Below are 14,496 nucleotides of genomic sequence, written 5' to 3' on the forward strand. Positions count from 1 at the left end.
AAAATTTCAATTTAAGATTGATTTTTCTGTGTGAAAATGATAAAAGTAACAGGACTGAAAGCTTGTAACAGGCAGATGAGTCAATGTTACCCTCTTTAAGTCTGCTGACCCTCATTACTCATTTATTTTCATATAGAAAACAAAAGAAATAAACCACTGGATAGAAGAGCAAGATATGGAGACTTAGCCTATATTTCAATACTGAAGAGTCAAGTATCCTTATGAAATGTCTGGTAACAAAACTAGACCTACATGCTAATATACTTTATTTAGAATAAGCCATATATTAAAATTGACCTACATTTAAAGATTTATTTTTTTCTATGTTACTGAAAACAAGTAATATAGGTTGGTTCTATTCGTTCTTCAAGTCTGTTTCACTATACTACTTTAGCAGCATCAGGAAAGTATGTGAAATAAAGTGTAAGGGGTAATACAGAGCAAATATTTCATAGAGTATAGCTTACTGGTAATCACCACATGACCCCTGTATGTTTTCTCTGGATACATTTACGTGCCTCTTAAAATACACAGAAGCTCCATTCACCATGTGCTATGTTTTGTTGTCTAACTTAATTACTCTCAAGCAAATAGTGTTCATCATGTATGTGGTTTGTATGTATACAACTTTCCCCTTACTTTCAGAAACTAATGTAAATGTCATTTTTAAGTTAAACCAAAAGAATCTACGCTTATCTTGTTAGGAGATTAAAAAAAAATCCCATAAAAGTTCCTATCTTCTTTCTGCACACACAATTACAATATGAATATGACATAACTCACACAATTATTTAACCCCTATACTCACCTGGATCTAACTATATAGCCAGACGCTGATTTGGCTTACCTCTATGTCTCCATATAACTGAGGCAAATACAGAAAAAAGCCCAAGAAATAAAATTACTCTTAAAACAGCTCAGTGAGCTTGTAAACTTCAGTCACATTTCCACTTTGTTTAATCATGCTAAGAAAAAATTTTTAAATTTTTATTCTCATTCCACAAAGTCCTGTTATATACCTCCAGGTACTAAAGTTACAGGAATCTGAATATAACATATAGATATACTTCTTTTTCCTATAGATAGCTCTACTTCTAATATTATATCAAAATACCGACTTAGACACTTTTTTCTTTTGAGAGAGAGAGAGAGAGAGAGAGTGAGTGAGAGACAGCGTGCACCAGCAGAGAAGGGGCAGATGGAGAGAGAGAAAAAGAATCTTAAGCAGGCTCCATGCTCAGCAGAGTGAGATGCAGGGCTGGATCCCACAACCATGAGATCATGACCTGAGCCAAAACCAAGAGCCGGACACTTAACCAAGTGAGCCACCCAGGCGTCCCCCAACTTAGACACTTGTATAAATGTTTTACACACGACGTAAACTTTTAATAATAATACATAGTGTGATATCACAGATCTCAACTTTTTTGTATACATTAACTACCAAAATATCACTATTTTAAAATAAAAATTGGTAGATAACTGTAAGCTTTCTTTTGATTTAATAAACACTCTTAACTCCTATTTAATATTTTGTTGATCAAACAAGTTGATTAATGGAGAATCAAAAACATGTATCTTTTAGTGGTAAAAAAAGCAGTTACACTTATGAAAATGTTTACAATATTTTTCACTAATTTATTTATTTTTTAAGTAGGTTCCATACCCAATGTGAAGCTTGAATTCATGACCCTGATATTAAGAGTCGTATGCTGTACTGACTGAGCCAGCTACGCACCCCAAATTTTTCAGTAATTAAAAAAATGGACAAATCAACTCAGTGAAACCTTGTGAATACATTAAAAAGTATAACTATGAACCATACAGAATTTAAATTTAGTTTAAAATGAAGTGAAAGGGGGTGCATAGGTGGCTCAGTGGATTACGTGTTCGACTTCGGCTCAGGTCATGGTCTCAGGGTTCATGAATTTGAGCCCAGCAGCTCTGTGCTGACAATGCAGAACCTACTTCAGATCCTCTGTCCCCCTCTCTCTGCCCCTCCCCAGATCACATGCGTGCGCTCTCTCTCAAAAATAAATAAACACTTAAAATAAAATTAAAATGAAGTGAAAATAGAAAAGTGGCAAATTATACTTAAGCCACATGGAATTATGTTAACAGACAACAGAAGGAGAAAACGAAAATCTTAACAAAGAAATATATTCAAAATAATGAATTCTGTATGAAACATAACGTTGCTTAACTAAAAAAATGGAAACATTATTATCTCTTTTTAAAAATTATTTCTACATTCTATAAATTCGCATAATCTGTATAGAACATTTACAGTCTTTCTAATCTGCACATCGTCAATATTGGCTGTTACCACTGATGTCGTATAATTAGAAGAGATTTCAGTTTTAGCACCCTGGAACACATAAGGGGTGTAAGCTCTAGTAGGTGCTAAAAAGCCAGGCTAGAAAGAGTTACCGATTCTAATAGTAGCTTTCCCTTTTCGACCACTTCCCAGAACTATAGTTCTCTTTTTCTGTCTAGCAGTTTTGAATGGTTCCTTCACTGATGGAGAAGTGATCCACTGGTACTGGAAGAGAAATAATACATACGCATTTCAGTTACAGGTAATTTATGAGGTTTGATCTCAACTGGAAATTCAGATATTTTAAGTTAATAAAAGGTTTGCTATCTGCATTTCTGAGACCGTATATTAAAGAATCACACATTTTTTTCAAAAACAGAAGGCCATTTGATTTGACTTATTTGGTTTAAGATGGCAGAAAAATGCCTTGATAGTTTTATTAGGGAAAAAAAAAGAAAAACATGCAATTAACGAAAAATTCTTCCTAGAGAACTACGTGTTACCTCTGACTTGGCGCTCCTTCCATTCTGGAGAACTTTTTTAATAACTGCTTTCATCACAGAATGATCTAAAGTGAAATAAAATTGAAATTATAGTAACTGCTTCCCAATGAGTGGTTATGCCCATTTAAAAACAAAAGGCAACTAATTACTGCTCTTCACATAAAATTAAGTATAAGACCCACATTATGCAGTTACCTACCTATTTCCCCCTTTGAGTATTCTAATTTCTTCCTCAAAAACCTAAGATGAGAGTATGCCTCCTCCCATATGGTCCCCGATGACTTCTATTTTGGCAGCAGCCGAGATAAAATCTAGACACTTTGTCTAAAGTGTCTTTGATAGCTTTGGCTATAAAGCAAAGAGTCTGGGGGCACTGTCCAGATGCTTAGATACCTAACAGGTGCCTAATCCATCAAACCAAAGTCCTGAGTCTCTCAAAGCTGCCCCTCTCCTCAGCCCCCCTTTTCTCAGTGAGTGGTACCAACCAGTTGCACACATAATCATCTAGGACTTGCTTATTACTATCTCTTTCATACCCCATATCTGATCTATCCATAAGTCTTATTAGCTACACCCTCAAAACACAACCTGAATTCAACCGCTCACCAGCTCCAACCTTCCACCCCAAGCTAAGCCAGAAACAGCCCTGATTTGGACTCCTGACTGGAGTGACAGTCTCCTGACTGGTCTCCCCATTTCCCTTCTTTATCCCCCACGCCCATTCTCAAGTCTATTCTCTACACCAGGGTCATCTTACTGAAACGCTATTCAGATCAAGCCTTTCCCACCTCAAAACCCTCTGCTCACACAGAGTAATTCATGTCCTTACTGGGGCTTTCCAAGACTTTACAAGATCATGCCCCTGGCCACCAACATGACCTGACTGCATACCATGCTCTCCTTCACTCAGTGTTCTGGCTATGGCGGCCTCTGCACTTTTCCTTAATACTTTACCCACCCTGCCACCTATGTACCTGCACACATAGCCTCCTGGTTCTGGAACGTGCTTTCTCCAGGTCTCCCATGGCTTACCACTTTTCACTTGGGTGTCCCCTCAAATGTCATTTCTCCAGCGAAGCTGTCCCCTGACAAATCTAATACAGCCCTACTGCCCCATTCAATGTCTTCACCTTAAGGTGTTTTTGTACTTCCTGCTATCTAAAAGTACACTACTTATCTGTCTACTCATTTCTACCTGAACCCTTCCACTGGAAGGAGGACAAGACTTTTGAATATCCGATTCACTGCCACATTCCTAGTGCCTAAAACCTGTGTCTGGAACACAGAAAGGATTCAAAAATTACTCGGTAACTTAGAAATGAGTGAAATGCTCTTTCCAAGAATGCAAAGGTTCCACAAGGAGGAAATAGCTCTCTTGGTGGAAGCAGTTTCATTATCTAGATTCAAGTCTATACAGAGTGGCGGCCAAGAGCAATTTACAAGTATCAATTCACTTTAATTAGTAAATTATCTGCTAAAAACACAAGGGAAGTACAACATTCAAAACAGTGTAAGATTAGGAAAGTAAACACATTAAATTTTAAACACTGTCAATACATGAACAAATTCTTTGTTTTGCCATTCGTTAATCGATTAAAGAAGATGCGACATACCAACAAGCGGATTTTTTCTTATATCCAGAATGACCAGAGTTCTATTGGTTTCCAGGGCCTTTAGTAAAGCCTTTGCTCCTTCATTGGTGAGGCCACATTGCTGCAGGTCAAGTGCTTTTGATGAAAGACAAAAGGTCACTTGCCAACTCTACACAGATTTAACACACAGTCAACTGTCATGTATTCCTGCGTGTAAGATTTTGGTACAAGCCTAATCATGGCAGGGTTTTAATCTTGGACGTGGAAAAAAGAAAAACAGAAAAGTATACACACACATAATACAAAATCCAACAAAAAATTCTTGGATGTGCCTCAATTATCCTGCCCATAGTACCAACATATCACCCAACATACTTTACGATTACATAGTTGAAGAATGACTGGATACAGTCTATGAGTGAAAAACATCACAAAAGGAATCCCAGTTCATAATCAGCAAGAATGCTGGTGGCAGTGGGGACCTCATATACAAAAACTCGGTGGAGCTCAGAAACTGCACTTTTGATATATCTTGAGCTCCAAATCACTCTTGAAATGAGTTGAAAGAAAAAAGCCAAATAGAAGATTTGTAATAAGTGTTAGTTTTAGAACAAAAAAGACAAAGAAAGATGTCTCAAGAGGATGTAAACAATAACAAATCCAAACAATGTGTGAATAGGGAACATATGCTAAGAACTTATCAACAAAGAATGATAGTCAAGAACACCCTCTTTAAAAGGTCAAAGAACAGAACAAGTGATCAGAAACACTAGTAGTTCATTTAAACCAAAGGGATCATCACAAAAGCACAGGCATACAAAACATTACATAGGAGGAAACTATCATATGAGCCCTTTTCTAAAAGTGTAACCATTACATTAAAGTAACTGGAGGCTTTTAAAACCCCAGGGTACAAAGAAGTGAGCCAGATATATGGAAATGATATGAAGCAACCCTTACAAACTCTTACTATAGAATGGACAGAGGATACAATTAATCAACTAGCTAAATTACTAACAATAGTTAATTGTCACTACTATATACACTGAATACAAATTAAAACAATATAATATGATTGTTCTACCAGATTAGGTCAAGATCATATAAACAAAACCTTTAGGATGTGCATGCCCTTTTGACCCAACAACTCCCTAAGAATTTAACCAATAATAGATGTAGGCAAGGGTATGTATCAGAGTACTGTTTTTACGTGAAAAACTGCAAAGAGCTCCTATATCTAGCAAGAATGAGTAAGCTGAGTGTACTATGGCATATTCATGCAATGGAACTCTGAACAGTCACTAAAAATGATGTGGTAGATAGAAATTTAGTGACTCATTAAGTAGCTCATACTATATGAAATGAGAAAAGTTATAAAATCTGGAGTAACCCTACTTGCATAAAAGAGGGAGGGCTACTAACTTTTGTTTGTCTTATAGTTTTTAAAAGTGACACAAGCCAGTGCTTGTGAGGGTAGAGGCCTCACGGACACTGTTAAGGTGGGTTATAAGTCGGCAGAGAATTTCTGAATGGTGATTTGGCAACATGCAATAAATGTCTTAAAAATGTCATCTTATGAGGTCATTCCACTTTTAGTAACTTAATCTACATAAGTAATACCAGTGGATGCACAGATGTATGAACAAAGTTTTCACCACACATTGTTTCCTACAGGGAAAAGCACAACTGTCTACATCTATTTGCAAAGAATGATTACACTATTGCATGTCAATATAAATGGAGTACCACAGGATACATCATTAATTACAAGAGCATGAATTAGTAAGTGTGCTATGAGTCCACTTTTTTAGTCTCTGAAGTATACGAGGATATTTGTAGAAAAATAAAACACTGAAAGTATACCAAAAATGAACAGTGATTGCATCTAGGTATTAAGATTATGGGTAATTGTGTTTTCTTGTTACTCTGTATTTTCTGTGAAGAATAAATATATGTAATTCTTAGGAAAGCTGTAAAGCACAGTAAAAGGTACTGGAAAAATAAGGCTTTGAAAAAAATCCTATGACAATATCATGCCAAAAGCTAAGCATATTTAGCATTTAAAAATTCACTATTTTCCATTTTAGAATTTACCTCTAAGCCATAAATCATCACTGAGAGATTCTGCAAAAGCACCTGCGCCAAGGTCACCAATGAGCGTGTTGCAATTCAAAGTGATACGCCTCAAACCAGCCATACAGTCCAGGTCAGGTCTCCTATAACGAAGACTCTCAGCCCAGGTTTCTTCATGCCTTCTCATGGTCTGATACTTCAAAGATTTAAGAGGATGAAATGAAGACGTTTGAATAAGGAAACAGGGGAGGCCTACTGAAGATGGCTTAGCATGTCACGGTCAACCCAAGAGATTTAACAGTCGATTCGAGTTTAGGAGTCCAGTGACCCAGATTCTAGTTTGCCAGCGATTGGTTAGATTCTAGCCACTGGATGACCGCTGATCAGTTATATAAACTTTGGCAATCAATTACATTCTACAAATTTTATTTTCCTTATCTCCAACTCAGGGAATTAGTTCTAAATTCTGTTATTGCTGAGGCTGTATCATTCTGTCCTCCGGTGGTCTCCAAACACCTGATTGGGCATCCTGCAAGTGCACTTTCCGCAACACGTATCTTATTGATTGAAAAATTATACACAGGAAGTTCTGTACATATATTCCGTGTACATTATAAACTTAAAAGGTATTTTTTAAATGATACAAAAACAAATATAGGGGGTCTAATATTTTCTTTCCCTAACCCAGGGGATCTTGCTTACTACTTTAAGGTATGTACACTAACTTCAGTGGCCTGCAACATGCAAAGGCAGTTTGACATGCTGTAGGAAATTGATGGTTTGATTTTTAACCAGAGATATAGTCAGAAAGATATATTTATTTCTCTACATTCATAAGATAAATTTTGGTTACAGGGAACACTGACTTTCAAAGAAAGCAATCTTACTACATGCTCGAACAACAAAAGACTCAAAGTTCCTGTGACACTCTAAAATGGAAAATCGTTGGTGTTTTTCTATTAACAATAACCTATAAAAGCAACAAGTGGGAATCACAGCAAAACACTTACATGGTGCTTATTATGTGTCAGGCACTATTTTATACAAATTAGTTAGTTTAATACAAAGCACAGAGGCTAAGTAATATTTCCTGGTCATAAGCTATGAAATTGGAGAGTTGGAATTTGAACCTAGGCTATTTGGTTTCAGAATCCATGCTCTTCACTGTTTTCTGTATCCTGGGTCAATGGACTTGCTCTGTATAGGCCTAAAGGTAAAATTTTCAGCTTTGGGGGCCATACAGTTTCTGTTGCAACTACTCAGCTCCACTGGGATAGGATGAAAACAGCCACAGTCACTATATAAGCAAATGGGTGTGGCTATATTCTAAAAAAACTATTTATCACAGGTGATGGGCTATTTTCAGTAACTCAAAATACATGACAGTATTGTTTATGATGTATTTATACATGAAATTTCTTATTTCTAGGAATAAGTGAACTACCTTCACTAAATGGCAAATCCCAAACTGAAAACTGGTCATATTCTTTCAATAAAACTAAAACTGCAAGCACATGTATCAAAGGACAAAAACAAAACAAAAAAACCCCTGCCATCTTGAATCAAAATAATAATGTTTCAATCACATAATACGTTTTCATGAAAGTTTAAACGGAAAGTCACCTTTAAGATCTTGGCCATGTGATCTGCTCCCTGCCACGTCAGATTACAGCCCGTGAAGTTTACTGTCTTAAGAGTGATAGAGTTCTTTATACCTTGACAAATAACTAAAAGGGAAAACAAAACAAAACAAAAAAAAAAAAAACACACATACAATAAGATGAAGAGCCTATACAGTCTGGTCAATCCTGACATCTTTGCTTTTCCTGAGCCTATTGGAGGTTTACAGCTGTATTCTTAAATTCACTATCTACAGTCTTCCCAGACAACTGATGGGTTGGTGCATTCTAAAATATGTCAGCAACAGAGGCTCCTGGGTGGCTCAGTCAGTTAAGCATCTGACTTCAGCTCAGGTCGTGATCTCACGGTTTGTGGATTTGAGTCCCATGTGGGCTCTGGGCTAACAGCTCAGAGCCTAGAGCCCAGAGCCTGCTTTGGATTCTGTGTCTCCCTCTCTCTCTGCCCCTCCCCTGTTCATGATCTGTCTGTATCTCTCAAAAATAAACAAATGTTAAAAAAAAAATTTAAATATGTCAGCCACAAAGTGTTATTCCAGTTTACAGCAATAGTTTATTTCTATTTAGATGCTAAAAATGAATACTGCAAACACTGAAAACTTTATTCCCAACTAGTCAGTAAAGTACTATATACCTTTTGGGACATAAGAAAGAGAAACCTAAAAAGCCTAAGACTCTTCCTAGTTTCATTTCCAGTGATACAACCCAAACTCAGTTATCAATCAATTTAAATGTCAACTATAAACCCAGAGTTTTATTAGGTGCTATGAAATATACTAGAGCAATATAAGATGGAAGATGTCAAACTCTTAGTTCCTTCAAATTAAGATGCAGCCTTCCTTACCACCCCAGACTCTACTGGACACAGTGAACACACACCAATTCTTCAGGACCCCAATCAACAATCACCTTCTCCGTGATTATTTCCATGATACGCTCCTACCAACACCACTGAGTTTGCTGATCTTTGCACATGTTCCCTATTTTAGTACATAACATAGTGCATTACATAATTATGATTGCATATGAATAGTTTTAGCTATTTAAAGATAATGATTTTTTTTGTCTTTACATCTTGCTATTTCCTTTCCCATAACATTTCTTGAAAAGAAAAAGGTGAACAAACACAAAAAACAGAATAGTATATATGTGTGTGCCTTGTGGCTTAACACAATCTTAAGTCGAACTGGTTCAGAGTATACAGCATGACAGACTTTTGGCGTACAAGTGAGATGAGGCCAAGGTTTTAAAATTTTTTTTTTTTTTCCAACGTTTATTTATTTTTGGGACAGAGAGAGACAGAGCATGAACGGGGGAGGGGCAGAGAGAGAGGGAGACACAGAATCGGAAACAGGCTCCAGGCTCCGAGCCATCCGCCCAGAGCCTGACGCGGGGCTCGAACGGACCGCGAGATCGTGACCTGGCTGAAGTCGGACGCTCAACCGACTGCGCCACCCAGGCGCCCCAGATGAGGCCAAGGTTTTAACAGGCACAAGAGACAACCCAGGTAGAGCAGCACCAAGAAAAGGTACAGACAGCAGTTAACATGCGTGCAGGGAAACATGAGACCAGTCTGACGGGAGGAGACTTAAACAAGATTGAAACTTACTCTCTAAACCTCCATCTCCAATTGGACAATTTGCAAGAGACAGGTGCACCAAAGTAGCCGATTTATTCAATCCCTTTAAGGGGGAGAAAAAGTTAAAAATTTTACAGGCTCAGTTTACCCTCTAAAGCAAATATCCAGTGTTTGCAGGACACACTGGAGAAGGCTTACCTTTGTCAAAACAGTTAAATCTCTCTCTCTCAGAACTAGTCCATTTAACTCTAGGTTCTTCAGAGCGTTTGATATACTTAAACAGCATTTGAGGGCTTTACATAACTGGAAGGTCACATCTTTGCTTCTTATTGCAGGAACACGACTTCTGCAAACTTTATTTCTGTCACAACCTAAAACAAAAATTATTGTAAAATATGTATTGTCATCATTAGAAAATATCTACTCAGCGCTAAGGTACAAAAATGAATCCTGCTCTTAAAGTCCTCCTTGAGGGACACATGTAAACTCAAAAAGTCAATCACATGACTTACAGAAACATAAATTACATGCAAAGAGGTTCCTGTGAAAACAAAAAGTTTTATCTAAGTGATGGCTTCAAGGCAACGCTGAAGTTGAATCTAGAAAGAGGAGAATGACCACATAAAGTCTGCGTGGGAAGTGCAAAGACGTCCGAGCCTGGCACCTGCCGGCCACAGAAAATATTGCAGGTGGAGACATCTAAAGGCCAGGGTGCAAGGGGGAGGAGAAAGAAATTAAAATGGAGAGGTTGGCCCAAATCAGCCTGGGATAAAAAGCCGATGGCTTTTATCTCATAGGTAAAGAGGACCAGGGCTACCAGGGGCACAGTAAGGGTGCCTCTACAGGTTAGAAAAACGTACCTAAATCAGATAGATTAGAAAAAGCATCCCTTCCCCAAGGTCAACCAGCCCCTTGGGGCTTTAGTAGAGCACGGCTCAGATTCCATGCTTCTGTGTAGGACACAAGCTGTGCAGCCAATGCACGCTGATCCTGTGCCGGTGAGCCATTATGAGCATTATTTTAAGGACACGTTTTCATTTTAGAAGATCACGGAAGCCCAGTAGGCAGATGTACGGAGAGAGAAACTGAGCTCAGTGGCAGCAACAACTGGTTACAAGCTGGTGAGAATAAAGAAACAGACCTAGGAGGACAAAATGTATAGTCTGGACCCACGGGATGCAAGAGAAAACAAAGGTTCAGTGAAGGGATTCTGAAGAGAAGGGTCTGTGTGATACATTTTTCATACACTCACTGTGAATGAAGTATGAGGCAAGATTAAGTACAATGGCCTTGACTTTGAGATCCCTTCCAACTGTAATTTCTTCTGATTTCTAAGTTATTACTTTGGTTAAGTCAAGTCGCTCCAGAGGAACAGAACAGTTCCTAAACCTGAATGAGATGTAGACAATAATCTCACTTCTCTTCACCAGAGGACAAATTGAGATGTCCCTGCAGAAGAGATAACAGATGACATGAAACCCAGAAGCTAGAAAAGGGCCAGGCACATAACAAGTGTTCAGATTAAAAAAAAAAAAAAAAAAAAAAATTTAATGTTTATTTATTTTGAGAGAGAGCGAGCGAGCGAGCGAGCTTGAGAGGGGAAGGGCCAGAGAGAGAGGGAGACACAGAATCTGAAGCAGGATCTAGGCCCCGAGCTGTCAGCACAGAGCCCGATGCGGGGCCCGAACTCACGAACCGTGAGATCATGTCCCGACTCGAAGTCGGAAGCTTAACCGACTGAGCCACCCAGGCGCCCCCGAGTGTCCAGATTTTTTAAAAAAATAAACCAGTAGTTTATTTCCTCTCCTGTATCTTCACACCTTCCCTGTGTGCTGGCTACTTTGCGTCAGCTTATAAACATACTCAAATGTGCCCATTTAAAAAACATCTTTTAGGGGTAGGATTTTCTAGATCTTCTTTGTGGGTTACCTTAGTTTCTCCCATGCCTTCAAACACTCCCCCATAGAGCCCAGATCTGCACCTGGAACCCAGAGTTATCTAGACACATGTTTGGATGCCCCACAGGACCCTCTTAAAGCATTAAGGATGAAGCGAGATCTTCTCCCTGACCCCAGACCCCAATCCACTCCTGCTGTGTTGTGTCTCACAGAAGGGTGCTCCTATAAATTGTCACCTAAGCTTGCTGTCCCCCGTCCTTCTAACTGGTCCCCAGGTCCCATCCATTTGTCTCTTTGATATCTCAGATTACAATTTGCCCTCCTCCCAATCAACTTGCCCTCCAGATGGAAGTCAGAGCAAGCTTCTAAATCAAAAGTCCACCTCAGCATCCTTGAGTGCCTCTGACAGCCATTAGGATAAACATCCAACCACTGGATAGGACAAACAAGGCCCCTCCCTGTGTGGCCCCCACCAGGTTTCCTGTCTCAGCCCTCCCTTCTTTAAACCCTAAATTGCAGTCCTCTACCTTAGTTTTGCCATATTTTCTTACATTTCTCAAACGTGGGCACAAGCAGCTCCCTCCTGCCATTTGAGCAGCTCCCACACAACCTTACAAAGGAGGCAGCTCCTCCAAGAAACCCTCCCTAACTTTCCCTTCTAACATTCTCAGCTTTACAGCACTAGAGCTCACTTCTTCCAGAGCCCTAACTTCGGTGCTAGTGTTTACTTGCTGCCTCTCCCAGCAGAAGAGGAGATCCTCCAGGGCAGGAACCTTGTCTCCTGCAGTGCTGGGTGCTGGCTGAACTCATTCCAGTGCCAGGACACTTGTATACCAACAACCTGCTTAATTTTTAGGGGTAAAAAGTATTTATTGATTTATTAAAGTTCCAGTATAGTTAACATACAGTGTTATATTAGTTTCAGGTGTACATTATAGTGATTTGAGAATTCTATACATTACTCGGTGCTCACCACAGTTAAGTGTACTCTTAACTCTAACAACCCATGGAAATGTTAATTTACAAGTGTGGGGATTGTAGTTTAAAAGTAACTTGCTCCCACCACACAGAGTGTAAACCCTGGAATTCAAACCCTAGGCTGCCTTCCCATCTGTGCTCTTTCCACTATGTGTGATTAAACAAACAAACAAAAACAAAAACGTTTTTTTGATTAACGTCCATGTCTTATTCAAAAGGAAATGGTGCAAAAGATCGGGATGTATCAGTTTTCCTAATGCTTTGTTCTGTATCAGACTAAATCATAGGGTTTAGTCTGGATTAAGGGTGAAGTGGGGTATCCAATCGTGCGTGCTAGACAGCTCTGGGCCCCAGGTGCAGATCTGGGCTCTGTGGGCGAGTGTATGAAGGCATGGGAGAAACCAAGGTAACCCAATAGGTAACATACGTCCAATGCTTAATTATGTCCCAAACTGCGCTAAGTGCTCTACAAGCATTAACTTGGTGCATCTTTGTAATCGCCAGGCACAGCACGTCCTGTTAGTTTATATTACGAAAGAGACCGCTGAGACCCGCAGGCCTTAAGTGACTCACCCCGGGCCCCCCGAGCTGGTAAGAGTCCTAGGCCGGACGCCCCGTGTGCTGCACACATAACCGGGCACGGCACACCCGTGCCTGCGCCCAGCCTCCACCTGGCACCGTCTAAAATCTCGCGCCGCGGCACCGACACGAGGACCACTGTTGGCGGGAACTACAAACCTGTTTCGCCAAGCCACGGCTGGAAGAAGCTCTTGATGGAGATTAGGGGCAGATCTTTGTTAATCTTGAGGGTGCTGAGGAGCGGCGCCCAGTCCACGACGCGCAGGCGGTCGGCATTGAAGTCCAGCACGCCCTCCCGCAGGCAGGCGCGCACCGAGGGCAGCGGCACTGAGTCCTGCAGCGCGCATAGGTACTCGTAGTGCGAGAAGAAGTCGGCCGCGCTGTCGCGGCGCAGCTTCACCGAGTCGATCATGGCCCGGGGACGGCCTCGGGGACGCCGGCGGCGGAGACAATGCCCGCTGGAGCCCCAGAACGCCGGGTCGTCGAAGGCCCGGCTGCTGCGATCCCACGGCTGCGCAGGAGCGGCGGCTCGGCCAGAAGACTCACAGCCCCCGGCCCCAGCTAGGCCCACCGACGCCGCGCTCGCGCGCCGCCCCCCGCCTCGCGGCGCCGGCCGTTGGCTCCCGCCTCACCGTCCTCCGCGGCGCGGGGCTGCAGTTCAAGCCGACGGGCGGGGCCTGTGGGGGGCGGGGCGCGGAGACGTCAGCGCGCTCGCTGTACGTCCGCACGCAGGCCCCGCCTCTTCTGGGACGGGGCCTGAGGACGAGAGGCGGGACGTTCGAGGCGGGACGTTCGAGGCGAGGAAGGTGCGAAAGGTAGGCTGTTTTCGGAATTTGGGGTTTGCAGAAAAGGATTTAACTGGTTGATCGAATTAAAGGGAGAGACGGACGTAGCATCACATTTGCAAAGTAGTCTAAACTTCTGACAAGTGTCTATGCTTGCACCGCCCAGGAGAGAGAACCCCTGGTGAGGGATGTGCAAACGACCGGGTGAATATCCGCTGCCGTGCATGTGCATTAAATCTTTGCTGTCTGTATCAATTTCTACAAGTAACTCTTCACTTGTGTTGTTTCTACTTACCTCACGCGGTTGTAGGCATGTTGTAAAGACTTCCATGAATTCAGGACATTGTTGTGATTACTAATAGTCACTTTGTTTTGTATTGACAGCGACGGTTAACTCTCTCATAATTAGTGCTTTCTGTCTCCTAGGCATCATTTTAAGCATTGTTTAAGTATGAAATAATTTAATTTTCTTAACAACTCGCCAAGGAACGTAACGGTTGTATATCTACTTTCCAAAAGGGGAAACCAAGGCAGAGGAAGTTAGGTACCTTACAG

The 14,496-nt window shown here is 40.9% G+C and overlaps 1 protein-coding gene across 4 annotated transcripts in view; it reads right to left on the minus strand.

Moving 5' to 3' along the window:
- Positions 1–13,823, minus strand: part of CEP78 (centrosomal protein 78) — a 32,614-nt gene extending 18,791 nt beyond the window's left edge. For 3 of the 4 annotated variants that reach the window (XM_047830661.1, XM_047830660.1, XM_047830659.1), the window contains exons 1-8: positions 13,316–13,823; positions 9,900–10,072; positions 9,732–9,804; positions 8,109–8,212; positions 6,507–6,681; positions 4,434–4,547; positions 2,821–2,885; positions 2,431–2,542 (exon numbers count right to left, since the gene is read on the minus strand). In XM_047830661.1, coding sequence (XP_047686617.1) covers positions 2,431–2,542; positions 2,821–2,885; positions 4,434–4,547; positions 6,507–6,681; positions 8,109–8,212; positions 9,732–9,804; positions 9,900–10,072; positions 13,316–13,568 — 1,069 coding nt within the window. In that variant the 5' untranslated portion in view covers positions 13,569–13,823. The remainder of the gene's footprint in view (positions 1–2,430; positions 2,543–2,820; positions 2,886–4,433; positions 4,548–6,506; positions 6,682–8,108; positions 8,213–9,731; positions 9,805–9,899; positions 10,073–13,315) is intronic. The other variant, XM_047830662.1, reaches the window with a different exon arrangement.
- Between the last annotated feature and the right edge of the window lie 673 nt (positions 13,824–14,496).

The sequence above is a fragment of the Prionailurus viverrinus genome, chromosome D4 (genome assembly GCF_022837055.1).
Source record: "Prionailurus viverrinus isolate Anna chromosome D4, UM_Priviv_1.0, whole genome shotgun sequence".
Taxonomy (NCBI): domain Eukaryota; kingdom Metazoa; phylum Chordata; class Mammalia; order Carnivora; family Felidae; genus Prionailurus; species Prionailurus viverrinus.